The 27,874-nt window shown below is 45.5% G+C and overlaps 1 protein-coding gene across 1 annotated transcript in view; it reads right to left on the bottom strand.

Moving 5' to 3' along the window:
• ANKRD13C (ankyrin repeat domain 13C) overlaps positions 1-27,874 on the bottom strand; it is a 53,556-nt gene that overhangs the window by 18,425 nt on the left and 7,257 nt on the right. The window contains exons 2-8 of the mRNA XM_074961540.1: positions 21,376-21,417; positions 17,803-17,907; positions 15,824-15,909; positions 8,160-8,205; positions 7,068-7,134; positions 2,979-3,123; positions 869-1,000 (exon numbers count right to left, since the gene is read on the bottom strand). Of these exons, the coding sequence (XP_074817641.1) occupies positions 869-1,000; positions 2,979-3,123; positions 7,068-7,134; positions 8,160-8,205; positions 15,824-15,909; positions 17,803-17,907; positions 21,376-21,417 (623 nt within the window). The remainder of the gene's footprint in view (positions 1-868; positions 1,001-2,978; positions 3,124-7,067; positions 7,135-8,159; positions 8,206-15,823; positions 15,910-17,802; positions 17,908-21,375; positions 21,418-27,874) is intronic.

The raw sequence follows: 27,874 nt of genomic DNA, 5'->3' as shown, positions 1-27,874 counted from the left end.
ATAAAGTTCTATTCTTGCATAATCTTTGTATCTGCCTTTGCTGTCTGGGATCTGGAATGTCAGAGGCATGGGCAGAGCACCTAGGTCAGCTGATTATTGCCTCACCTTTCATCTTGCCTGCCCTGAATGGGGAGCTGGTAGGAGAACTAGATGAAGCAATGACTGGCTGAAAACTGCATGCTGGCAAGAGGGGAGTGGTTTGACAAGGGACCTAGCAAATGCTGTCAGCTATCAGAAATGGCCCTTGGGAGTTTTTAAGTTGAAGTGTTTTCATTAGCCAGAGATAATAAAAGGAGTGCCTGAACAATAACCGCTATGACTTCTCTTCATCCCATCCTCTGAAAAGGAATTAATATACTTTCTGCCATGGTTTTGGTTTCTATCTAATGTTTTAATATGTCAACTATTACTGTGGCATCTATAAACTGATTCTGTCCAAGCTATAGCAACATGTTTAAACATCTTCATTCTCAAGTCTTCATTACAAGATCTTAAATTTGCCTACTCCTCTACTTCAGACTTCAGGTCTTCATAATCTCTTGTTCACTCCCTACTACTACTGTGGAATACTGCACTTTTCTGTCTCCTTTCCTGTCTCTTCACAATGGGTCCAAGATCCTTTTACTACGCTTCTTACACTGCCTGCACTGTCTGGCACAGACTCTGCTTCAACCATGAACTTAAAAAAACCCTCTTCCTCCATGGCTTACAATTCAAAGAGAGGTGAGATTTAACATGATAAAAATGCTGAAGACAAATAAACACTCCTTACTCTCCTCTTTTGCATTAACACCGTCTGCCAGTGCTATTTTGAGCACAGTAACAAAGAAAGGGCTGGATAAGACAGAGAGGCTCTGTTCAGACTTACTGTTTTGTCTTCTCTGAAAAGCCATCCTGTTTGGGCACGCGTGAAGGTAATTGATTTGGTTGATAATGTTGCTGAATAAATATCACTGCTCATTAAAATGTCAACTTCCTCCTCCGTTTCCATCTCAGATTCCTGGAACAAAAGAAATCCTAAAATACTGAACAGTACTTACTGATTATTTTAAACTTTCTCATTTTTTACAAGCAGACTGTACATGAATAAGCCTTATACTTTAATTGGACAATTTTTCTCCCGCAGAAAATTACGGATGCTTCAAGAACTAGTTATTTTATTAGAATTATTCAAAAAATGTCTTATAACATTGGCATTGTAGTACCTTATACAATTGGTATTACGGAAGGAGGCACATGGTCTAAAACTGTGCCAGCCAAATGTACTAATAATTCAGTGTACGGGTACAGTCTCAACTAGTTTAACATTACTATACCACCAATGGAAAAAACAGATTTGAACACAGTTTGTCTGATACTGGGGGGGGGACCCCAAACAGCATCACTAGTCCCTAACTTCAGTGGTTGATGTGACGATACGTTTACAACTCTGCTCCAATTTTTCCCTGTTTCTGTGGAAAGGGACAGATAGCTGTCTAAAATCAGTTAAGAAGCTTTAAAGTTATTATTTGAAAGCACCTTGCCCCATTTTGTTGATTTTACATCACTATCCATGTAAACAGCAGCTTAAAGTCTTTGCTTCAAGAGGCTTAAAAGTATCCAGTATTTCGCATACTTTGTGCTGATGCAGATTGTTTGCTACATACAATGCCTAAACAGGTTCATAGGTTATAAAGGCCAGAAGATACCATTGTGATCATCTAGTCCAGGGGTTCTCAAACTGGGGCTTGGGACCCCTCAGGGGATCACAATGTTATTACTTGGGGGGGGAGGGGCGGTCACGAACTGTCAGCCTCCGACCCAAACCCTGCTTTGTCTCCAGCATTTATAATGATATTAAATATATTTAAAAAAGTGTTTTTAATTTATAAGGGGGGGGGTCACACTCAGAGGCTTGCTATGTGAAAGGGGTCAAAATTTAAGGGGTATAAAACTTTGAGAACCACTGATCTACCTAGTTGGACACATGACCGCCTGCATAACACAAGCCATAGGACTTCCTGAATTAATTCCAATTTAAATAAAAGCACGTATTTTAGAAAAAACATCTTGATTTAAAAAGGACAGTGTAATGATGGAGAATCCACCATCTTGGTAAATTGTTCCAACAGTTAAATTACATTCACTGTTAATAATCTACCCCTTATTTCTCGTCTGAATTTTTCTACCTTCAACTTCCAGCCATTGTATCTTGTTTGTCTGCTAGACTTAGGAGTCCCATTATCATATCTTGGTTCCCCATGTAGATACTTATAGACCGCTCAAGTCACCCTTTAACCTTCTATTTGTTTAGCTAAACAGATTGAGTGCTTTGAGTCTATAACTATAAGGCATGTTTTCTAATTCTTTAATCATTCTCGTGGCCCTTCTCCAAACCCTCTTCAATTTATCAACATCCTTCTTGAACTGGGAACACCAGAACTGGACACAGTATTCCAGCAGCAGTTGCACCTGTACCAAAAACAGAGGCAATATAACCTCTATTCCCACTTGAGAGTCCCCTGTTTATATTTCTAAGGATCCCACTCACTCTTTTGACCAGTGTCACATTGAGAGCTCATGGCATGTCTGGCTGATTATTCACCACGATCCTCACATCTTTCAGAGTTAAGGCTTCCCAAGATAGCATGTCCCCATCCTGTAAGCATGGCCTATATTCTTTGTTCCTGCATGTATGACCTTACATTTGGCTATATTAAAAATGCATTGTTTGCTTGGGCCCAGCTTCCCAAGCAATGCAGCTCACTCTGTCAGTGACCTGTCCTCTTGATTATTTACCATCCCCCCAACCATTGTGTCATCGGCAAGATTTCCTTGTAGAACGCTTACCTCATTGCTAAGTATTACTTAAACCCTAGTTGGGTACAGACCCTGACTTTTTAGGAGAATACCCATTTAATATAAGTATTTCATGAGTGCTGAAAACACATAGGTATAAGGTAACATGTCTAACATCATCTATATATGCAGTTGCTCACCTCATGATGTATTCGCTGGTAAACTTTTTGTTCGTTGTCTAAAACTACAAAAGATTCAGAGGGTGCTGCATCACCATTGAAAATGAAGCTTAAATCCCCTCGTTGGCACTTCATGTCAGTAAAGTCTATGAGAGTTGTGTCAAGCCTGTGGAAATATACCCATGGTAAAGCACCTTTGCAAAAGGAATTATCCAGAAATGTTCAAATATACAAATGAGTTCTATTAGCATCCAAAAGCATTGCTTTTTCTCCCCAAAGTACTTCCCCCCAAAGTAAAGTCTACATTTTCATTGTGTTTTAATACAGTTATTATTGCAAATTTCACTTCTACAAATAGGCAACAAACTACTACTTTTTGCTTATACAATAAATTCCAAATGTAGTAAAGATATCTGTATAAATGCAAACTAACAGGTTGTGGCACAAATGCATAGGAAAATGTATAGCATTCAATTATATGAATGTGGTGAAATGTACAGAATTCAATGTGACTTAGTCCTACATTACAAATACCGTTCAGGGGATATTTGTGTTACTTTCATGGCAAAAGATAATGCTTTCCCTTCGTATTGTAGGAATACAATAGAATTACAAATGGAAAACATTTTAAGAAAAGCTGCCACTGCATCCTTTTGCCCTCAAAACTGCATGGTATCAGGATACTGACTGATTTTACCTGGCAAATACACGGAGAGGAATTTCCCTAAACATAAGTGGCCACATTCTGATACATGTTACTCAATGTGAGTGAGGATTACTGAACAGTTTACTGATTGCAGCAAGGTTGCAAGTAATGGAATCAGGATCTGGCCCAAATTGAGAAAAGGACCAGCGTGAACTTTGCACTGTCTTGTTTTTGTCATATTTAGCTAGACTATTTCTAGCCTTTTAATTTTTTTTTTTTGGTACTTTCAGCAGCATAGGCATAGGGAATACTTCTACTGACCTGTCAAATTAAGAGTTGAGTGGAGCATGAAGTGTTTCCTGATATAAGTCCTGAGGGCTGCCTCCAAAATACATAATTTTAGAGACAGCTAAAGCCACCAGATTTGTTTGGTCTAACAGCCACTAGATCTTAAGTTATATTTTTAAACTCAGTTATGCCATTTATTCATCTTTTTAAGTCAAGACAATATAGGGTATTCTCGTGTAGATTCACTCTCAGCTCCCATTACCATTAATGCAATTAGAATGTGCGCAAAGAGACGAGACTCAGGCTGGTCTCAGAGAGATCCGACCTAAAAAGTCAGAACATATTTCTGTGTTAAAAGCTTTAAAGAGAGCAGCAGTTTCTCTGAATAATTTATTATTCTGATTTTTTTGATTTTGGAGCTTAAAAGGAAGAGACACTTGAATCCAACAAAGAATACTACAGCTAATTAAAGAGCTGTCCTGGAAAAGTTGAGTTATAAACCATTTTGTTTCTACCTCTTGCCTCTCAGAATTTGAACATTTGTTCTCTGAAATTATAGTAACGTTTCCCATTGGTGTTTTATAGAGCAGTCACATTTTTGAATATCTGAAATCTGCTTTAATTCAAATAATGTTTAAAAATATATTTAACTCACTGAGACATGAATTTGTTACATGACAAATAGTTGGGTACAATTGAACTATTTGTTCCTGGAACTGACTCAGTAAGAAATTAACCAAAATTCATTCTCCAACCATTTGAATTTAAGTTATAGTTATCACTGTCTAGTTAAGTTTTAGAAGCACTTCAGTAATTACAACACATGTTAGTCAAGAGCATCATCTGAGCTGACTTCTAAGAAAACCAACTTTAACACCTAGGAGAGCAGAAAGCTGCATTCCAATGGACAAGAATATCAGAAAACACTTATTCCAAAGATTTTAAAAACACACTATGCCCTGGTCTACACTAGGACTTTAGGTCGAAATTAGCAGCGTTAAATCGATGTAAACCTGCACCTGTCCACACGATGAAGCCCTTTATTTCGACTTAAAGGGCTCTTAAAATTGATTTCCTTACTCCACCCCGACAAGTGGATTAGCGCTTCAATCGGCCTTGCCGGGTCGAATTTGGGGTACTGTGGACACAATTCGACGGTATTGGCCTCCGGGAGCTAACCCAGAGTGCTCCATTGTGACTGCTCTGGACAGCACTCTCAACTCAGATGCACGATTGTTTATCGTTGCTCTGACGCAGGGAGGGGCGACTGACGACACGGCTTACAGGGTTGGCTTACAGGGAGCTAAAATCAACAAAGGGGTGGCTTTACATCAAGGAGTATTTCAGGCAGGACTTCACGGAGGGTTCCAATAAGAAATGGTGCACCTAAGTTATTGTTCTTATTGGAACAAGGAGGTTAGTCTGGCCTCTGATTGATACATGGCTAGATTTACCTCGCTGCACCTTCTCTGTGAGTGACTGCAGTGTGACCTAGAGGAATGAGTCCCCTAGACGGGGGGCGGGGAGGCGAGGGAAGCAAATGAGTACAACACAAATCTGGTCTATTTCTTGTTTTGATACACTCCATCTATCTTTTACATCTTTGGCTGGCAGCAGACGGTGCAGAAGGACTGCATGCCATCCACATCTCATGGCTGCTCGGCAGAAGATGGTACAATAGGACTGCTAGCCATCCTCATCTCTTGCCTGCCTGGCAGAAGATGATGCAATAGGACTGCTAGCAATCCGTATCACCTGCCTGCTCACCATAAGATGGTTCAATAGGACTGACTGCAGGACTAAAGAGAATGACTTGATCAAGTCACTCCAAATTTAGTCCCTGCGCCCATGTCTGCCCAGGCGCTCCTGATCGACCTCACACAGGCGACCAGGAGCACCTCGGACATGACGATGACGGCTACCAGTCCTATTGCACCGTCTGCTGCCACAAGGCAGTGGGGTTGCTGCTGCTGTGTAGCAATGCAGTACCACGTCTGCCAGCACCCAGGAAACATACGGTGACAGTGAGCTGAGTGGGCTCCATGCTTGCCGTGGTATGGCGTCTGCACAAGTAACTGAGGAAAAAAGGCGTGAAACGATTGTCTGCCCTTGCTTTCACGGAGGGAGGGAAGGAATGGGGGCCTGACGATATGTACCCAGAACCACCCGCAACAATGTTTTAACCCCATCAGGCATTGGGATCTCAACCCAGAATTCCAATGGGCAGCGGAGACTGCGGGAACTGTGGGATAGCTACCCACAGTGCAATGCTCCAGAAGTCGACTCTAGCCTCAGTACTGTGGAAGCACTCCGCCGAGTTAATGCACTTAGAGCATTTTCTGGGGGGGACACACACACTCGAATATATAAAACCGATTTCTAAAAACCGACTTCTATAAATTCGACCTAATTTCGTAGTGTAGACATACCCTAAGCTGCCTTTGGAAGCATTTACAGAATTGAATCAAATAAGAATTTAGATTTGGCCCCAAAGAATCTAAAAGGCAACAAATGGAGACGATTTATTCAGATATCTGTGTCAAAAGAGATTTTTTTCATTAGAGTGTTCTTTGATGCTTGGTCACTTGAAACTGGACAAGTTATAATGCGCTTCACCCACATCCTACAAAACACTGTTATACAACAGGTCTCTCTATTTACAGATTTTCCTTGACTAAATTTCTTCCCTTAATTTTACCCTATTACTCCTAATTATACCCCTAAGATAGAGTTAAGTACAGTTAACAATAATAGCCCACTCCTGTTTGATATTCGAATATTTGTAAATGCTTGTTTGAGTCACTTCCATACAGACCCCCGAAACCTAACCATTACATAAAGAAATTTTTAATTTAAACAGAACTAAACCTTTACAACTAGCTCAGAATGCAGATCTCAGTTATTTGCAAGGCAGTTCTATTCTGTTAAATAAACAGGTTTTCTTTGTTTTTAAAAAGGACAATGTGCAACTTAAACTCCTTCCACCTCCCACGCCCTTTTAAACAAAATCATGCAAGCATAACACTGTTTCGGAAAGCTCTACAGGCTGGAGCCATTATAGTCTTCAAACCGCTACCAAAAGTGATATTTCAGTTGCACTGTTGGAGTTCTGTAATAAACACTTAGTTTTATAACTTAAGTTTACAATAGTACAAACCAATACTGATATTACTTACCTGATATTTATACCTTGTTTGTATATTTTACACGCATCGGAAGGCAGAATTCGGGAAAGTAAAGGCACTATATGTGTAAAAGAAAAGTATTAATACTGAACAAGACATAAGAAATATAACTAAGTACTTTTGTGCAACCGTATCTCAGCAATATACATTTAATAAAACACTGCAAATTTCACCCATCTTCAGATATTGCTGTATTTTAAGTATAAAACTATGCCCATTAGTTACACTTATATCTAAAGCCTCAAGTGAACATTAAACCAGCAGTGAAACTGGGCATCAGGACAGTCTTATAATATTAATATGTGAGAAGACAGATATAACACAACTGACTGCATTTTTAAAATCATTTGTTTTACAGCAGTAAAAAAGGTAATGGTTAAAAATGCCCCAGAATGTTCTGAGTGGCATTATAAAGGCACAAAACAAATTGCAGAGTCAATTGAACCTACTGAGAAGAGGAATAATTGCTCTGAAATGCACTGTCCAGGATGATGTTCTTCTGAAACTGGATTTACACAAAGAGGGGCTCAACCGTAGATCAACAGAATGGGATAGTTTAGGGAAAGCCATTAGAGAATGCACTCCACTCAAGGCTGTGCTGCTCACCATTGTGGGAGATTGGTGGTGGAACCACAATACAGTTCTTGCTATACTCCTGGTTCCTATTTTCCCTGGCAAAGGCTGACTGCCATATCAAGGCATTGTGAACCAGGCCTCAGCATCACCACACTAGGAAGGCCCAGTTCCCTCCCTGTCTGGCCCTTTCTGATACTGCACACCTATACAGAAAGGTGCAGGTGCCAGCTCGACAGACAGAGCACAATTTACTTTGTAACATACCAAGTTGTTGCTACATGTACATCTGCTCAACAAATTTTCGTAGCTCAGCGGATGCTTATTTTTCCATGCTTCAATTCCAAATTGGCTTTGAAATTCTGCACACAACATCTAAAAGGAAGGAGGGGTCTCCGTGGGGTTTAATTTTTTTCTTTCAACAATGCTGAAGTCTAATTTTAGGGGGATACTACAGATTCCCTTTCTGTGCACCTACCAGAACATAAAGATAGGTAGTACAGCTCTTACCCCAACTTTGAAAATCCCAGTGAAGTTCTAGATAGAAGTCACCTAGCTGTGAAAAAAATATGAATATATCATTAGCTTGACAGCTGTTTAACATTTCTGGGAAGACACACAAAATGCAAATTTCATCTTGGGAAAGGCTAGATAAAATGAAGACAGGGTATCAGCGAATAAAAAAAAAAAATCTAGCGTTCGTTCCTCCAATGTTATCACCTGAAAAACAATTAAATTAACATTTCTTAATTCCAACTAGAGCAGAGCGAATATGATGAAGTTACAAACTGAGAGGCTAAACTGCCCATTAGTACCTTTATTTCTGAATTTCTTTATTTGCAATCATTCAAGCTTTTCTTGGCCTGGGGACAAGCAGTTTGTTGTAAATATCCAATATTAAAAATTCAGGCTACGTCAGCTACTTTGATTGAACACCCCAGTCAGGAAGCACTGCTTGTCCCATGATTAGGGAAGTATAACTCTATTATAGTGAGAAATATAACTATTATAAACATTCATATTTACAAGTTCAAAATTGTGCTTTTTTCAAATTTCTGCATCAGAATAGTTGCAGAAAGCAAAAACAAAAAGGGATAGGAGTAAAGTACTTTTTCAAGCAATTTTTTTAAACAACAACTTGAGGTATTCATCCATTTCTAATCTCAACATGGAGATTAGAAAAATGATCTTGTGTCAGCGTGAAAGAGGAATACCCCATGTGACAGGGTCGGGCCGGATGGCTACAGGAGAGTAATTTTTTTTTTTAAAGCAGAAAAGAATTTTATTTGTGTAACACTTACAAAAAATCACCAAAAGGGATAAAGCAAAACTATGCGACAAAACAAAAGCAAACGCAAGGTATGACACAGCAGCCTTCAGGAGGGAGAAGCGTTCAGGCTAGCCTGGGCCCAGAGCGGGGGGGCTTCCTCGACACTCATGGTCTTCCACCCTCCTGAGTTACCTGGTGGCCTAGAGTGGGGGGGCTTCCTCGACACTCCTGGTCGTCCACCCCCTTGAGTTACCTAGTGCCACGCCCAGTGTCACCGATTATTCCTCTCCTGAGAGTGCCCAACAAGATGGGCACGGCTGTGGGGTGGGCGGTTTGGGGGTGGGGGGGATGTACACCCACGTGTGATAGGACCCCTCCTAGGTGACAGTGATGATGGTATCCACAGCGGCAACGGCTGGGGCTGGGGCCTCTTGCTCTTCCCCTCAATCAAAGGGTCAGATGGAGGGAACCGGACAGGATCACCGAGCAGAGAACCTCGGACAGCGCCCACCGCTCCTCGAAGGCGTCAAGGGAGTCGGTGGACGCCGCCCAGAGGAACTCCGCTCGGATATGTGAATGTACTGGAAAACGGCCCTACAGTCGCAGGACGCTTCATTGGCCAGCCTCCCCTCTCCAGTTTTATAAATGGCTGTTTTAGCTAGGGCTAGGAGGAGGTTAACCAGGAGATCCTGCGACTTTGTGGGGACCACGGATGGGGAGTGTGTAAATAAAAAGGTGAGGGGAAAAGAGAAGCCAAAAGCGTAATAAAATATTCGTGAGGAGCCGGAAAAGGGGCTGCAGCCTGGCACACTCTAAATATAAATGTGCCAGGGTTTCCCTCACGTTGCAAAAAGGGCAAGTATCCGGGATGGGGGTGAACCGCGTCAAAAACACGCCCGTGCTCACAGCTCCGTGAAGGAGCCGCCAACTAATGTCCCCGATGGGCCTCGGGACGAAGGTGGAATACAGGCTGGCCCACCGGGGCTGCTCACCCTCCAAAGGTGGCAGGAGGTCCCACCACTTTGTATCGGGGTGGGACACCAGGGTGTGGGCATGAAGGGTGTGAAGCCTGAGTGTGTATAGATGTTTCCGTGGCGCAATTTGGAAGCTGACCAGCTGCAGTTCATGCAGCCGGCTCGCAGGTGAAAGGGTGAGGGGTTTGTTGGGATCTACGGGGTAGGGGCCCAACTGAAAGGTCCGGCGGGCCTGGGGTAGAGGGTGGGCGGGGTGTGCCCTCGCACAGGGCTCGATTGAGATAAGCCCGAGCAGCGGGCGTCAAGGCGGCCTTCACCTCCTGAAGTACGCGCCGGGGGTATGAGGTCTGGAGAGCCCCATGCGCCGAGCGAGCATCAAGGGATCCAGCCAGTCTCCCCGGTCGTAGTCCAGGAGGTCTCCAACTCTCGTGACTTCTGCCAGGTCCAAACTCTGGCGCATCGAGCGGGACTCCGCCACCTGCAGACGAAGCTGGGTGTTGTGTAGCAGGGGCTCCGCGAGGAGATCTGCTCCCACGGTGGCCGCCACGGACCTGGTCGTTGAAAACAGTTTCCAGGTCCGGAGGAGGTCCTGGTAGAAGACCGGCAGCCTGGAGAGGTCTCGCGGAAAACCTCTCGGACAGAGATAAAAGAGCTGCCAGTCGAATCGGAGCCCTTGGAAGCGGCGCAGGAAGGCGTGCGCTAGTATGCTCCACGTCGAACTACCTGCACTATAAAGGAGCCTCTGCAGAGCCTGGAGGCGGAAGACACAGACCTGAGTGTGCAGAAACTTCAGGCCCTGCCCTCCTTCCTTTAGGGGTAGATGAAGAACCCCAATAGGGGCCCAGTGCATTCCTGACCAAAAGAACTCTAGAATCGATGTCCGGAGGTTGGTCAGGAAACCCGGGGCCGGGACCAGAGCGTGGACAGGACTAGTTGGTTAAGCACCAGTGCTCTCCCTCAGAGGGAGAGACATCGGAGTAGCCTCGTCCATTTCCGGAGCTGCTCTATCACCCCGCCTTCTAAATTTTGCCAGTTCTCCAGCGGAGAAGGGTGCGTGGCAGAAAGGTAAATGCCTAGGTAGAGCAGTGGACCCGCACTCCACCAGATGGTCTGAAGCGCGGGCGGGAGGGAGCTCACCTGCCGCCAGTCCCCCACCGCCAAGCCAGAGCTCTTGACCCAGCTGACTCGGACGGAGGAGGCTGCCGAATAGATGGCCTGGCAAGCCTCCACCCGCGCCAAGTCGCCCGGGTCCTGGACCACGTCATCGGCGTACGCCGACAGGACCAGCCACAGCTTCGGCTCCCGCAGCACCAACCCTGTCAACCTCCTTCGGAGGAGACAGAGGAAGGGCTCGATCGCCAGAGCGTACAGCTGGCCCGAGAGGGGGCACCCCTGCCGTACTCCTCGCCCGAAGCTGACCGGTTCGGTCAGTGTCCAGTTGAGCCTAACCAGACGCTCCACGGAAGCATACAGCACCCGGAGAAAACTCACAAACTGAGGTCCGAATCCAAACGCCTGCAGAGTGCCCACGAGGTACCCATGGTCCACTCTATCGAACGCCTTCTCCTGATCAAGAGACAGGAGGGCGAACGACAGACCGTCTCTACGCCCGAGTTCCAAAAGGTCTCGGACTAGAAATAGGTTGTCAAAAATGCTGCAGCCCAGGGCAGTGTAGGTCTGGTCTGGGTGGATCACGTCCACCATCACGGACCCTAGCCGCAGCGAGATTGCTTTTGCGACGATTTTGTAGTCCATGCTTAGGAGCGAGACGGGACACCAGTTTCATAAATTGCGGAGGTCCCCCTTCTTCGGCAACAAGGCGAGCACCGCTCGCCTGCATGAAAGAGGGAGGACCCCGCCCTGCAAAGACTCGGCCCAGACAGTGGCTAGGTCTGGGCCAAGGATGTCCCAGAACGCGCGGTAGAACTCCGTCAGCCCGTCCATGCCTGGAGATTTATTGGTAGGCATGCGACGGAGGGCTTCCGAGAACTCGGCCAGGGTGAGAGGCAGCTCTAATCTGTCTCAGACGCCCACGCTGACCGTGGGAAGTTCCTCCCAGAGCACCCTGCAAGCGCCAGGATCGGTCGGATCCGGGGAGAAAAGGCTTGTGTAGAAGTCACGGGCCCTCCCACACATCTCCACCGGATCCGTGAGGGGGGTGCCATCTTCTGCTAGAAGGCAGGTGACGTGTTTCTTGGCCCCCCTCGTTTTCTCCAGGGCGTAGAAGAAACGGGAGCCGCTATCCATCTCCCGAAGCAGGTGGATGCGGGATCAAACAAAGGCACCTCAGGCCCAATGGTCCTCGAGGGCCCGGAGCTCCTCCCGCTTCTCCCGGCACGCTCTGCAGAGGAACAGGTCCTCAGGGCGGCGGCCAGACGCCTCTCCATCTCTAAGACCTCCCGTTCCAACTGCTCTATCGCTGCATTTCTCCATCGGCTGGTGCCCCGGGTGTAGTCACGGCAGAAGAGCTTGGCGCGCACCTTCCCTAGATCCCACCATCGCCACGCTGAGGGAAAGGCACGCCGCTGCTCTCACCAGGCCAGCCAGAACTCCCGGAAGGACGTCACGAAGCCCTCATCCTCCAACAGGCTGTTGTTAAAGTGCTAATAGGCCGGTCCCGGCCTCTCTGCAAGGAGGGAGGCTGTTATGGTGGCTAGATGGTGGTTGGAAAAAGGGGCCGGCCGAATGTTGGAGGAGTGGGCTCGTGAAAGATGGAAACGGGATAAATAAAAACGATCCAACCGAGAGTGGTGTGACCGATGGGCCTCCACCTGGACAAAGGTGAACGTGGAAGTGTCATCTGGGTGGTGGTCACGCCAGACGTCCACTAGGGAGTGATGTTCGACTATTTCTTGGAGAATGTTCAGCACGGCCCCTGAGCAGTCCTGCTCCTCGAGGGTGGTGTTAAAGTCCCCTCCCGGGACTAGGCACTCATGAGAATCTAGGGTGCCAAGGAAGTCGGACACCCGCTGATAGAATTGCGGCCGCTTCGGGCTCATTGTCGGGGCATAGATGTTAACGAGGTTGACCACGAGCCCCTCCATACGGACTCAGAGATGCAGCAGGTGGCCCGGCACGGCCTCAGTGACCCCTAGCACCTCGGGCCGTAGGTTGGGGGAGAACACGGTCGCAACTCCAGCTTGTTAAATCGCGAAGTGGCTAAAGTAGACCCCGTTCCCCCCACTCCAGCCGCCAGCTGTCCTCGGCGGTTGGATCCGTATGGGTCTCCTGCAGGAAAACCACAGAGTACCCCCCTCCCGAAGGTAGGAGAGCACCTGGAACCTGCAGAGAGCCATCCTACAGCCCCTAGTGTTCAAAGTTGCGATAATGAGAGGCGTCATGCGGAGGGCTGGGGGTTCCTTGTTGGCGGGGGTGTTTGCGGCCCCCGGCGGGTCGCGCAACAATCCGTGACCCATCCTATAAGTGAGTAAATCATCACGGAAGCTGCAGGCCCGCTCGTAGGCTGCGGCACCGTGCCTTCCTTTCCCTCTACCCTCCTTTATAAGGCCCCTTGTGGCCTGGAGGATTTGATCAAAGTCCCCCCATAGCTGGAGAGCTAGCTGTACCCTGTTGCGGGAGCCACGGATGTCTTCTAAAAACTCCCACAACGCTTTTCGTAGCTCATGAGGGGGTGGGGTTGCGATTTCCCGGTTATTCCCTGGTGGGGCTCTTGGTACAGCCTTGTGGTCCGCTGAGGCGGGCAGGCAGGGTGTGGACAACCGACGGGGCGTCTGACAGGCTAAAGTTATTAGGTCCATCTCAAGCCTTGGGGTAGAAGGGGATGGCGGAGGGAAGATTGCAGCTCCTAATGGGTCATGGCAGGAAAATGCAAAGGCTGCTCCTTGGGGGGAATCTGCAAAAAACGGGAAAGAAATAACCCCGGGGCGGCAACAGCATTGCAGGAGGAGGTGGATTGGGCAGGGACAGGGGTGGGGGCGGGGGCAGAGGCGAGGCTCTGGGCTTCGGGAGGCAAGCAGCTGAAAGGTGGCACCTCCCGAGCAGATTCGAGGGTTAAGTGGGGGGAGGGGGAAGGGGGCTCCCAGTGATGCTAGGCGCAGGCTCTGTGGTGGATTTGGCAGCCACGGCATCAGGTGGTGGACCACCTTCTGTAGGGTGCCCGCCCGGGAAGACGGTTAGGCAGAGGGAGCACGGGGAAAGGGGACTGGGTGAGGTTGCCCAGATTGAGGCCAGCCGGCAATAGGTCATCCTCTCCCTGGGTGACCAGGGTCAAACCTAGGGCCTCGATCTCCTCATACATGGAGGAGAGGTCGCCTTCCACCACCCCGGGGGTCTCCCCTCTGGCGCCCGTTTCGACGTTCGCTTCGGGGTTCGTGGGGGGTTCGGGTGATATTCGGGCAGAAGGGGCTTCCTCAGGGGTCTCGGAGGGAGGGTCTCCCGTGGAGGGGAGATCCTACCTTCCAATGCTATTTTGTCTTCCCCTCCCAACACCGGCGGATGGATCTCACTCGTGGGCATAGCGGAAGGCTCAGTATCAGTGCCTCCCTTCCTGGTCTTCCAGGGGGCCTCGGAAATCCGCATCGGATGGGTGCGGCTGAGCTCGAGCCTTCCGCTTGCCTCGCTTCCCCTGGACTAGGATCCAGCCCTCCATAGCATCGTCTGGGGGCTGGTTAGCAGGGGTTGTTTCGGGGGGCAGAGGCGATGGTTCAGGGGTTCGGGGGGGTATGGTTCAGGGGGGTACGGTGAGGCAGCATGCGGGGGGCGGTTCTCCTTGGGGCGGGCCCTCTCCTATGCCCGGTAATATCTTTGCTGCACCCTCCTCCATAGGCTCTGCCAGATTGTTAACAGCAAGGGTGGGGCTTCCTCGCTCATCTGGGCGTTGTAGGGGAGGTGTCTCTTGGGCCCGGGCAGAAGCAGCAGTGGATCGAGCAGGAGGAGAGGTGATTTCAGGTGCCGGGCGGGCAGGGGCGTTGGCAACGACAGAGCGATGTCCTGCCGGGTCTCGGGTGCCCCTCCCTGCTGGGTCAAAGGGCAGTCTCTTCGGACATGCCCCGCTGATCGGCAGAGGTAGCACCGGGCCTCTCCTGTGGAGTAAAAGACCCGATAGCGGGCTCCCTGGTAGGGGACTAGGAAAGACCCCTCGAGCGCGCCTCTGTCACGCGCTGCCGGCGGCGGTAGAAGCTGCACTTGCCGGCGGAACGAGAGGACGTGACGGAGGGTGGGGTCCTTGCAGCCCAACGGGAGAGGGCTGATGACAGAAACAGGTTTCCCCAGGGTGGAGAGAGCGGGTAACAGGGCAGCATTGGGTAGAAAAGGAGGGACGGAGGTCAGGACTAGGCGGACGCCCAGGTCCTCTAGCGGCTCCAGGGGAACAAACACCCCCCCCCCCCCCCCCCACCGCCAGGCCCTTTTCCACCGCCTCCTGGGCGGCAGCCTCCGATGCTAAGAAAAAGACGACCTTCCCCTACATTTTGGAGGCCACCACAATAGGCGTGGGTCCTACCACCCTCGCCAACGCCTGCACGTATGTCTCCAAGTGGCGTGAGGCGGGCACCAGGAGGCAACGGACGCCATGCTTCCTGGTCATGGTGGGAAAGGGGCCCCGGCCACTTTTGATGGTAGCCGAGGCGGTGGGTGGGCGAGATGACGAGGCGGCAGGCAGGGGGTGGGGGGGCTGCCACCGCCTGGGCATACACCCTGGGGGTCGGGGGAGGGACGCTCACAGAGCTGGTGGAGGGAACAGTGGGGAGGGCTCTAGAAATGTACTGCCTCCATAGGTCCCTACTAAGAGATTATCTGTACCACCATGTGGTGACCATGATCTCTTTCAAGGCAAAGAAAACATACTTCCTCACCGGGTTACATGGTCTGAAATGGGCTCTGCTGCAGAGTGGCAGGGACATGATAGTGTAGCTCAGTGTCATCATCATAAAAGAATAATTGTCATTTATCAATAGTTTCCTTAAGCTTACCTCTTTGAGGGCTTTTAATAATCGAGGTCGCTTTTCTTCAACACTTTCCCTGGACTGCTGCTTCAGCTTCCTTAGGAGTGCTGTAACTAAACAGAAGTGTACCGTAAATCAAATATTTTGCTCAGATTGTGAACCCCTCAGGGCAGGGACTCATCTTCCAGAGCTTTTCAAATACTGAAAATTGTAAGTAAGTGTCTGTTTCATCAGACATTTTAAATATGTCATATATAATATATATTATTTGAATCACAGCAGCAAGAAAGCCTCAGTAATACTGCTTTGCAACGAAATCGGTATCTGTAAATTCATGGTGACATTTCTAGCTGCATCCCATTTTTGCTGGCACGCTACTGGACATGTGTCAGTGGAAGACATTAACATTTACTTCTGTGGGGAGAATCCCTCAGCACAGAGGAATGCCTTGTGTTTAAAATGCTGGTAGTATTTACAAACGAGCAGGAAAACATTAAGGGCATGGTTACGCTGGAAACTTCAAAGCACTGTCACGGGAGCGCTCCCGTGTTTGAAGTGCGAGTGTGGTCGCGTGTGAGCGCTGGGAGACAGTTCTCCCAGCGCTCCTGGTAATCCACCTCCACAAGGGGATTAGTTCCCAGCATTCAGAGCCTATTTACACTAGCACTTTAAAGCGCTCTGACTTGCTGCGTTCAGGGGGGTGATTTTTCACCCCCCTGAGCCAGCAAGTTAGAGCACTATAAAATGGAAGTGTAGCCAAGCCTTAAGTTGTGTGCTATGAGAAGCAGCAAAAAAAGCAAATAGTGCAGTACTTAACTGCTATCTACTAACAGTTGGCAATGGGCTAATTTTGACCCTTACTGCTTCACTTGAGAGCAGAATGGACAAGTAACTCACTCAACACAGTTTGTGACTTAGAGCTTGTCTACACTGGCACTTTACAGCGCTGCAACTTTCTCCCTTTGGGTTGTGAAAAAACACCCCGGGAGCGCAGCAAATTTCAGCACTATAAAGCACCAGTGTAGACAGTGCACCAGCGCTGGTAGCTAGGCCCCTCATGGAGGTGGTTTTTTGAGAGCGCTACATCAACCAAGTAATCAGCTAAGGTTTCTTACTCATTTGTCTCTCTCCCAGCACTGTGCCGCGATTAAACAGCACTTTAACGTTGCCAGCGTAGACAAACCCTTAGTCCGTCCATCTCCCCCCCCAGCAGAGAACCAATGACAAAAGTAGTATCCCACTGCCAGTGGTTACATGTTATCTGCACACACATTCCCCCCCATTAATCACAACTAGAAACTGCATTTGATGTATTTAACACATAGCTGGTTGATTATTAACTTTTAAGAGGCATTAAAATGTCCCAATGGTCCACAGTGAAGGAATAGCAGAATGTGAGTGAATCACATTGCTACCTTGGTTTATGATTTCACTCTTATTTAGAAAAGGTCAGTTTGTGGTTTTCACATTCACTGAAAAACAAGGTCTTAAACAGTATATAATGTCTTCTGCAGTTTCCACGATATGCTATGCATCCGATGAAGTGAGCTGTAGCTCACGAAAGCTCATGCTCAAATAAACTGGTTAGTCTCTAAGGTGCCACAAGTACTCCTTTTCTTTTTTCTTTTTACGAATACAGACTAACACGGCTGTTACTCTGAAACATTTCAATACAGTTTATCTTACTACCATTCTGGTGCTATTGGGACTAGAAAAACTGTTTAGCAGAGATATTAACTAACAGGGCTTTTAATAATCGAACAGAAAGGACAGAAAATGCATTTTAAAACACCACAGTGTCCAGGGTAGACAAAGGCAGTAGCATTTTAAATAAACGTTAACTAGTTGCAGTCAACCTTAGAGGGAGCCTTAACAACCAATTAACACTGTCTTTGTCGACAGGAGGTGCCAAGTAATACTCTTCATGACAGCTAAACAGACTTCATTTCCTAGGCTAAGTAAGACCTTTGTTTACATCAACCAAGTAATCAGCTAAGGTTTCTTACTCATTTGTCTGTCTCCATAGCTGATGGCTTCTGCAAGAGGACTCCATCCCTGAGCATTTTTCACCTTTACTGGAGCATTGTGGGCCAAAAGTAAGTGTGCACATTCTGTAACAGAACAAGAGGTAATATTTATTTAGAGCAAACACTATAGTTTCCTTTAACTATTCTGTAAGGGGTCATTAAAAATAACCCGTATTCCTCTTCCCTTCAGCTGTCAGATTTTTATAGGGAAAAAACCTTGTGACAGTCTTTTAGATGGTAATAATTAATTGTCCTTTCCGGAGAAAAGCAGTTGAGATGGGCTGGAACTGTTGCTGTTAAAGTCTGATCCAGATTTCCCCCCCTCCCCTCTCTCTCTCTCTCTCTCGCGCACACACACACACACACACACAAAATAACAGCAAGGACAGAAAATGCAGCTTCTGTCTCTGGTACTGACTTGTAAATGTTTCTTACTTGCAATCTCACTGCTAGAGAAACATGGGCACAGCACTGATCTTATCAGCTACTCTGAGACTTGGCAAACTTGTACTAGTGTCAGGCTGGCTGTTTAAATCATTGCTGTTAACTGCCCTCTAGTCACAGGCTCACTGCAGTGCTGTGAGACAGACAGACTTGGCCAGCTAAAACTTTTATTAAACAGAAGGCACAAAATAGAATAGAAAAGAAAAGGTGGGAAAGAAAAATGACATGAGGGTGTGGGGTGACAGCGGGAACCAAAGTCTCATATTCCAGGTGGTGTTCAGAATGCAGGCAGAGCCACTGGAGGTGAATGTCATCTAAGTCTCCCTTCCTCTCTCTGACCAGATCTGATCGGATCATCTCAGAATTAGGCTGATGGAGACCTAATGGTGTCAAAGTGCATCCCAGCGTACCAGGAGATGGTGAGGGTGGCAGCCATAATGGTACAGATCACTCCTTTCAGTTCAACCTCCTCTCCCCATCTGCAAGTAGGAGCGATGGGTGGAACAGACCATCGCTAATTTTGTTCACAAATCAGACCTAGTTTCCAATGCACCAGTTTCACAAAAATAGTGTCACCCTTGATGACCAGGAATTGTCAAGACTATAGCTTTCTCTCTCCTCAAAAGCTATAAAAAGGGCATTGGTTAAGAGAGAACTTTGCAATCTACTGAATTACCCAGACCACTTTCTCTAGACCCCTGAGGTTTTCCTTGTCCCATTCAAGTACTGACCAGGCTAAATCCTGTTTAGCTATAGAGATTTGAAATCACATCTCATGATTGAGAGCATACCCAATTTAATTTAAAACCAAAACAGCTAGTTTCTTCAAACTGATGTTGTTCAAACCATCATTTTACATTTACTCAAGATGCAGAGACTGTACACAAATAGAAAGATTAACTGCATTGTGCCTCTAATGTCTATTGATCTAAAACCCAGATTCCCAATGGGCATACTATCATGTTCTTGATGGTTATGCTTCTAAAGACATCTGTCACTTCTGGATGATAGAGATTTCTCTGAGTTCACTTAGCTGATGTGTTGAACACATCCTCTTGCCTTAAAAGCAGTCTTAGGAGATAAGAATCACAGGTACCCACCTCTTACATATAAGCTTCCAGTTTAACTGGTACACCAGCAAAAGCCTGCCAAAATAACTATGATAAATGTTTCAATGGAAAATTTCCAGGGTGTCTTAGTGACAGCTCAATGCTAAAGTCATTTGAATCATATTCTTAGTCTTATACTCCAAAAGGAGCATCCTGAAAAGGAATTCTTTCCAGTTCTACTACAATGCCCCTACTGTCCAAATAAAAGGGAAGCAGAAATGCTCTTAAAATGGGTCTGGTTTCACTTTGGTTGGAACTATGATAGCTATCATGCAATATATACTTTAAAATGGACAAAGGCTAATTGTGTTACGTTTGCCATTTCTCATTATTTACAACAGACACTTTGGGGTCATTTACAGGCAGTATATATATTGAGAAGAGCTACTAGACACATCTGGCACATATATAAAAATGAAATTGAGAAACTAATTTTGCCCTTAGTTTTCAGAAGTTGAAAAAATATTTTTAAAAGCATTCACACTTCAATAGCATGGTCACACAGTTCATACAGCCTCCTCCTTCTACTTTCTACCCTTAGTTTTGCTTTCATTATTTACTCAAACCTATGTTTGAGGCTTCTCTCCCATTAGCATTCCATGTGCTTAAATGATTAAATACCACAAACAGGTGCAATTATGATGTGTTATACAAACAAACACCAAACACCAAACAAAGAAGATTAAAGTTATGCAGTCACCTGGTATACGAGAGCCTAAAAAATCATGATCTAATGGACAGACCACAAGGCTATAAGCAAAGCATTCTTGAGTTTAATTCATGCTATGATTTGCTATGTGGCCCAGGGCAAGTCACAATCTTTAAAACAGTGACAATACCTACCTACACAGGGGTCTTGTGAGGATGAGTCAACATTCATGGAGCACTGATTATTAATAATGCAACCAAGTGTTCAACTACCAAAAAAAATCTTCTTTAAAGACATAACCAGATCAGACTTTAGAAATTGATTTAATTTTAAAATTGCCAAACTGCACTGATATTTACTCAAATAATGGTAGAGGACATAACTATCTAGAAACACGCTGGGTTAACACCCATTTATCCCACTGAGATTATCTTAGTATACAGTGTATGCTATTTATGGCGAAAACTTTGATAAAAAGCTTCCCTAAGAAATTTGGGGCTACCTGTCACATACAACATCTTCAGATATTGGTATCAACAATTAGTACACATGTATAATGGGATTTTAAAGCAACAACAACTAAAAGAACTAAACTAAACAACACCCAACCTACCTAAAAATGATCAAAAGCATTAATCTCAGCTGGTCCTTGATTTTTTTCCCCTAGTTTTGTTGGTTTTTTTTTTTTTAAACAAGAGTTTCCCCTCTCCTGCTTTCTGATATACAAGTAGCCAGCTGGGAAAAACACTCTGGCGTCTGTTGCTTAGCTAACTCACGTGAAGCAGCCCACCTGTTTCAACAGCCCTTCCTCTTCCTGTTCCCCTGTAGAGGTTTAACTATGCAAGAAGAAACGGCAGCACCTTTTCCCACCTGCCAGGAGGACTACTTCCTGTCTTAGTTCAGGGTGAAGATGGAAAAGCACCTCTGGTCATGCCTTTTTTCCTCTCACCTTTCTAATTCTATGACCCTCCAGGTCTCACTGTTTTCGGATAGCTCTATAAGAAGAGGAAAGCCTTCTCCACCTATTCTCTTACTAGACTCTCAGAAGAGTGCCCAGTGAATGCCCACCTATTATAGCTCATTTTCCTGTTTCCAAAGACCTCCAACCTGCTCCCATTCATCCCTCAGCTCCCTCCTACAACCGTGGTTTTGGCATCTTTACCCCCAGTCTCTCAAGTTTTTTTTCTATTCTCACGTATCCTCTTTTTTCCTGAAAGCCTTCTCAACTTGTAACTGAACACATTCAATTAAAATCGTTTTTTTAAGTCTTCAACTTTTTGAACCATTTCTCTTCCCTAAAATCTTGAGAGAAATCTGAGAACATATGATACTTAAAGTAGTTTTACCAACCTTTATGTCCCAACATCACAGCAAGATGTAACGGAGTGTTTCCTGCAGTGGAAAAAAATGGAAATCATTAGATTCACAGTACGAGAATCCATGAGAGACTTTCTTCAGGAGTTGGCTCGTGTCTCAAGGAAGGCTCATAAGTAACTTAATTTTAACAATGTGAAAATGTAACCTATGATACCATAAATATATAAAAGTTACAAGGTTATTCTTTTTTAATGAATGATTCCTTTGATACAAAAACTGTAAGGTGTTAATATACATCAACATCAAAAGTGTTTCAAGAAGAGAGTTTTCTGTATCATTTACACCTTGAAATTTGCTTCTAGCAATTCAAACAGGAAAAAAAAGTCTGATTCTATTTTTAGGAAAGTAAGAGAACTATAGCCCAAACCACCTTATTTGTTGAAAAGTCTCAAATCTTATCAAGAATAGCAGATCTAGGGCAACAACTACACATAAGAAAGTTATTCTGATAAAATTTTAAAGAGTATGTGTGATGCTACCAAACAAGGTGCCAGATCATGCCAAAGCCCCTAGGCCTCCCTGAACACTGACAAGTGCATAGCTGGAAATCAGTCTGGTTCACCTGTGTGTTAGTACTATTACAACAGACGTTAAGTTTATAAGAATGTGTTTAGACTTTATGAAATGCTTGTAGGAGGTTGCATCTAAAAATTTGGTACTCCATGTTATAAGGTTACATTAAGTGTTTGCACTGTAATTGTGTCATTCATCTAACAGGAAAGGAGCATTAATTAATATCGGAATGCTGGCTTGCTACAAAGGTGTTCGGTCCTGCCCATGAAGAAGGCCCATTGAAACCAAATGAGATACTGTGAAGCGTTAAAGAACAAAGGCTTTGTTGATTACTCCCCCAAATACCCATGAAGAGGAGACTGCAGGTGAACGAGTCCCATCAACTTGAACTCTGGGGGAAGGGAATAAAAATCCCTGGCAAGAAGGAATTCTATCTCTATGGTGCTTGAACTCTGAGGGAAGAAGATTTCTAAGCACAAGCCAGAGATCCCCAGCTGTTTGGCCTGGGTTAGCCCTAAAGGACATATAGGGCTTGCATATTACAGCAACTTCTATTACCCTTTTGGAAACTTAGACTAAATCATTTGTGTATTTTTACTGCATTAAGCTTGTAAATAACTTTTTTTTCTTAGTTAATAACTTTAGTTAATTTATGATACGATTGGCTACAAGCATTGTCTTTGGTATAGGATCTAAGGTACAATTGACCTGGGGTAATAAACAGTAAGTAACCTGAATATTGTTGTGATTTTTGGGGTAAGGGACCATCTATCACAAAGGAAAGCTTGCTTGGATAGCAAAAATAGACCAGAGTACCCAAAAGAACTCTCTGTAACTCCATGTTAAGCCTGTTATAGCGCTTGAGGAGTTCACACTTGATTGGTGAAATCTACATATAGAACTCAGTCAGTTTGGGGTTTGTGCACTGCTTCTTCAGTCTGTCCTGAGATTGGTACTCACTCTTGTGAGCAACTTTAGACAGTCTGAGAGCACGTTTTATTTTTTTTTTCTCCAGACATGAAGCAATACTAAACCAGTTTTACTAGTATGGAATTAGACAGCTAGTGAAATGTAATACTCCACCCTTCAGTATAAAGGCAGTGCAACTGGTTAGAGCAGAGGTCCCCAAACTATGGGGCGCACCCCCATGGGGGCACAGAGAAACACTCAGGGTGTGCGAGGAGGGAGCACCACCCAGCTCCACTCCTCGTCTGTGCCTGGAGTCTTAGCTGCCCTGGCCCTCTTACCACGTCCCGTCCCCTCCCCTCCCCGAGCCTCGGTAGGGGGAGGGGCACGACAGGATAATGGGGGGGGGGGGCGAGGTAAAAAGTTTTGGGACCACTGGGTTAGAGCAATATCTGTTATTTTTAAACTATATATATTAAACCTCCTTTAAAATGTAACAAAAAAAGTCTCTGTGGTCAAGCAAACATAGTAAGACCATCAACAACACTTGATAAGTCTCAAATCCGCATAACTTCCTACTTTGGGATGAGGGGAGGGGAGGGCAGGGGAGACAGTATTGCTAAAGGCAGTCAATCCTTCAGGTTACTTAAAAGGCTTAAAATAGACTCGTCACTAGATACTTTACAAGAAAGCATAAGAATAAACTGCTACTAAAGAACTGGAATAGCAAGTACAACATTTCCAAAGAAAAAGGGAAGAGAGAACTGTAATTAGACCTCTGGACAGTTCCAACAACAAAATAAACACAATTGTAATTTTAAGTATTAAAAATTCCCAGTTCTAAATTTACACTTTGACAGGGATTTCTTAAGTATTGAAAAATACCAGGGTAAGGAAGATACATTATCTTGAGTGCCTCTAAATATGCCACTATATACATTATTATATATACAAAATTTCCCCTACTATGTTGCAGAGTGTAGATTCTAAGTGCAGGCACTGGAAATGTTTACCTTCTAGAAAGGCAATGATCTTTATAACCCTTTGAGACACTCTACACCCCAAGGGAATGCCCTGTAACCCCCAAATTCATCATTTGTATATAACTGTGATATTGCATATAAAGCATGCCTTGTAAGGTATCAAGGGAAAAGTTACGATCTGCTGAAACCCACTGTTCCATCTAAATATGTACAAAAAGAAAAGGAGTACTTGTGGCACCTTAGAGACTAACCAATTTATTTGAGCATAAGCTTTTGTGAGCTACAGCTCACTTCATCGGATGCATCCATGCATGCTGTAGCTCACGAAAGCTTATGCTCAAATAAATTGGTTAGTCTCTAAGGTGCCACAAGTACTCCTTTTCTTTTTGCGAATACAGACTAACACAGCTGTTACTCTGAAACCTAAATATGTACATCATTAATGCATATGAAGTTATGAGATTGTGTTGTACGTTTCTCACTACAATATGCTGTGGGTCTGCAAAGCGCCCAGATACTAGCTCCCCAAAGACAAAACCAGGGGGATAACCAATGACTGGACAGGTGTTCAACAGCCATTATCCACCAAGGGAGCTACAATGCAATGAGTCACTTGCACAAGGCCACACCAGGGGAATCACTCAACCTTGCCTAGTGGTGACTCAGCAATGCCCACCAGACATGCCTGGATTTGTGTTCTCCAAGCACATGTAGTAAGGGTATAAAACAGAACACAGGGGCCTCATGCTTGGCCTTTTTTCCTCCCCCGACCTATGCTGCAAGCAACAAGGACTCTCAGAAGACTAAAGACTCCAACAGAGGAGACTAGCCCAGGTCTGAAATATGAACTGCAATATCCAGTGGGGTGAAAAAAACCCGCTTAATCTAGATGTTGCCCAGTCTCATAGGGTTGAGAGTTTAGACGAGGAGTCTCAAACATGTGGCCTGCGGGTCTATTTCCTGCAGCCCACCAAGCTCCCCGCCCCCCACCTACCTCCGGGCTGGGGTGGGCAAACTGCAGCCCGCGGGCCAAGATTGCCCCCCTGCCCCCCCCCCCCGACTGTGGGGCGGCGGGGGCACGCAGAGGGCTCCATGCATTGCTTCCAGGCACTGCCCCCTGCAGCTCCCATTGGCCGGGAACAGGGAACCACAGCCAATGGAAGCTTCGAGGGAGGTACCTGGAGGAGCGGCATACGGAGCCCTTTCCACCCCCCCCACCCCCCTCCCCGGAGCAGCAGGGACGTGGTTCCGGCTGCTTCCCGGAGCGGAGCAGAGCGGAGCGGGGCCAAGGCAGACCCCAGCTCCCTGCCCTGAGCCCCCTCCCACATCCCACACACCTCCTGCACCCCACACCCCTCCCTGGGGGTAGGGAGAGGCGGAGTTCAGGTGGGAACTTCGGGGAAGGGGTTGGAGTGGGGGCAGGGAAGGGGTGGGGGCGGGGCCGGAGGCAGTGAGGGGAGGGTGTCAGTAATGCAGCCCTCGGGCCAATGCACTAGTCTTCATGCGGTCATTTGAGTTTGAGATGCTGGTTTAGACTACGTGCTTATATTTTATTTTGGTAACCACTCTGACTTTTTGCCTATCACTTAAAATCTATCTTTTGTAATCAATAAACTTGATTAACTCTTTATCTTTAATGGCGAGTTTGTCTGAAGTGCTTGGTAAATCTGCTCAGGTTTTCAAAAGCTGGTGTATATCCACTTTCCATTGATGAAGTGGTGAACCAATTAATAAACTTGCATTGCTCAAGAAAGAAAATACTTCCCTATTTTTCTTATTTTCTTATTTCTTATTTTTCTGATGATTTAACTGGGAATTGGTCCTGCTTCGAGCAGGGGGTTGGACTAGATGACCTTCTGGGGTCCCTTCCAACCCTGATATTCTATGATTCTATTGCTATACACATTTCAGTGACAGTAGAATTATACTATCTGCTCAAGAAAGGGTCTTGAGCAGCGCAAGACGGTATATTCCTAGGGTACAAGGCTGGGAGAATTTGGCTGGTGCCTCTCTCTGAGATTCATGAGTGACTCTGGGAGCATTCATTCAATCTATCTGGGTGTGGGGCTCCACATGCAGTTGTAGTGAACAGTAACCGCACCTGGATGGGTTTGTGCTTGTCACTAGCAAAGCGTTGAGAGAGACAACCCAGGCTGGAGAGTTAAGGGGTCACAGCGCTCTCACAGTCCCAGGCTGCACCCCGGAGATCCCGTCACACCCTTAACCTCCCATACTCCATTACCCTAGCTCTACTATAGCTAATTCGGATTGTAGTATCCTCTGGGTAGGTGCCTCCCAACTTTTTTTTTTTGGGGGGGGGGGGGGAGGGGGGGCCTGTCAAGTATCATACTCACCTATGAAGCTGTATAACCAATACTCTAAATAGACTGTGTTGATCTAACAGGCTCCTGGAATCTCAAATAGCTGAATGGTATTTATAAAGTTTTGCAGAATGATCAAGATGATTACACCAATGAGTGCCAGCAAAATGCCTATTAAAAAAGGGACGCAACAATAGTTCAGGTCTCAAATGTAGATTCTAAGTAGTTTATAAAACTTAATAATAATAGAAGTTTTCCACTAATTCGAAGTCAACACTTTTTTTCATTGAAATTTAATGTCCTCCAACAGTGTTTGCTACCCAAATATCGCACCTTTGTTAGTGCATAAGAACTAGAAAGGGAGACCAAGAAAAAAATACTTCCCTATTTTTCTTATTGCTATACACATTTTAGTGCCAGTAGGTCTCAGCACTTTGCCAAGCTATAACAAAATGAAAACTAACCAGAGTCTTACTACTTTTCATAAGTGCTATTCAGAACTCTGACCAATTTCATTCTATCCGTGACTGAGAAAGCTCTCAGCAACAGATGCAGTAACTGGACATAGTCAGCAGGGAAAGGGACTTAAAAAATAAATTAAAAGATCATGGAAGAGTAGAGTAGAGCCTCAGTCAGGGACCAGGATTGTGCTAGGCACTGTACAAGAACATAACAAGTGGGGTCCCTGCCCCAAAGCTCTTGCAGACCAGCTATAAGACAATAGAACAGGTTGATAGGACAGATGAGGGACAACAAGGAAAAAATGAGATATACACATTACATTAGCCAGGAAGCTAGAGGAGTGATAAAGTAACAGATTCTCAACGGTCATTACAAAAGTCAGGAGGTTCTAGTGTGAGGAAAGTCTGGGGTAAGAAAAGAGAAAGTTCTCCTTTTTCCCCAGCAGCCAATTTATCAGACAGAGGCTGAAGTTCCTTAAGCAAAATCCAGGAACAGTACTCTAATAGGAATCCCAGCACCCTCACCTTTGACAGCAATTTGTTCAGAAAAATATCTTTGCTTCTCACCTGGGCATTGCCTTTGAACAATAAGGCCACCATTCTTTCACATTGGTCCTTAGTCTTCTTTCCATTAGCTGCCTGGCCTATGTTTCTGTGAGTAGAGGAGCATGGAGGGACAGAGAACGCTGATGGGATACGTTAGAAAAACTTTGGTAGAGGGGGAGAGTCATGAAGGAGAGAAGTAAGGGGAAAATGGGGAAACAGTTCAAAGCACAACATAGGAAGACACAGAAGGTAATGAAGAAACATTGTGATCTATTATGAGAAGAGTGAAAGCAAATGGAAAGGTAGTATAAAAGCAAGAAATGCAAGTTACATTGTAAAAAAATTATATCGATACCTGCCTAACAATGTAGAACATTAGATGAAGTGCACAAACAGGACATTATTTTACTACTGTAAATTGAAAAGGGGTTGCTCGAAGATGGGATAGGAGTCTGTTGGCACAGGAATCTTCCACACTGAACAACAGCTGAGAATTTGTTTTTAAAAGCCATGGTACTAACACCTTAACATTCAAAAGTATGTTGATATATGGCCAAATTTTGAGGGCCTTAACTCACCCTCCCGTCTTTTATTTTTTAAATCAAGCCCATTAGGTTAGATTGTTAGTTTCCTAAACTTATTTAAGAATGTGAACATACTGCTTAAAAGTGCAAGGAATATTTACTTGAAAAATGCTTTAGTTTGGAATTAAGCATTCATAATACTATATTATGCGCACAGC

Source organism: Natator depressus, chromosome 8 (assembly GCF_965152275.1).
Source record: "Natator depressus isolate rNatDep1 chromosome 8, rNatDep2.hap1, whole genome shotgun sequence".
Taxonomy (NCBI): Eukaryota; Metazoa; Chordata; order Testudines; family Cheloniidae; genus Natator; species Natator depressus.
Note: the sequence above shows the minus strand (reverse complement) of the source record. Positions and strands in the feature narration are given on the sequence as shown.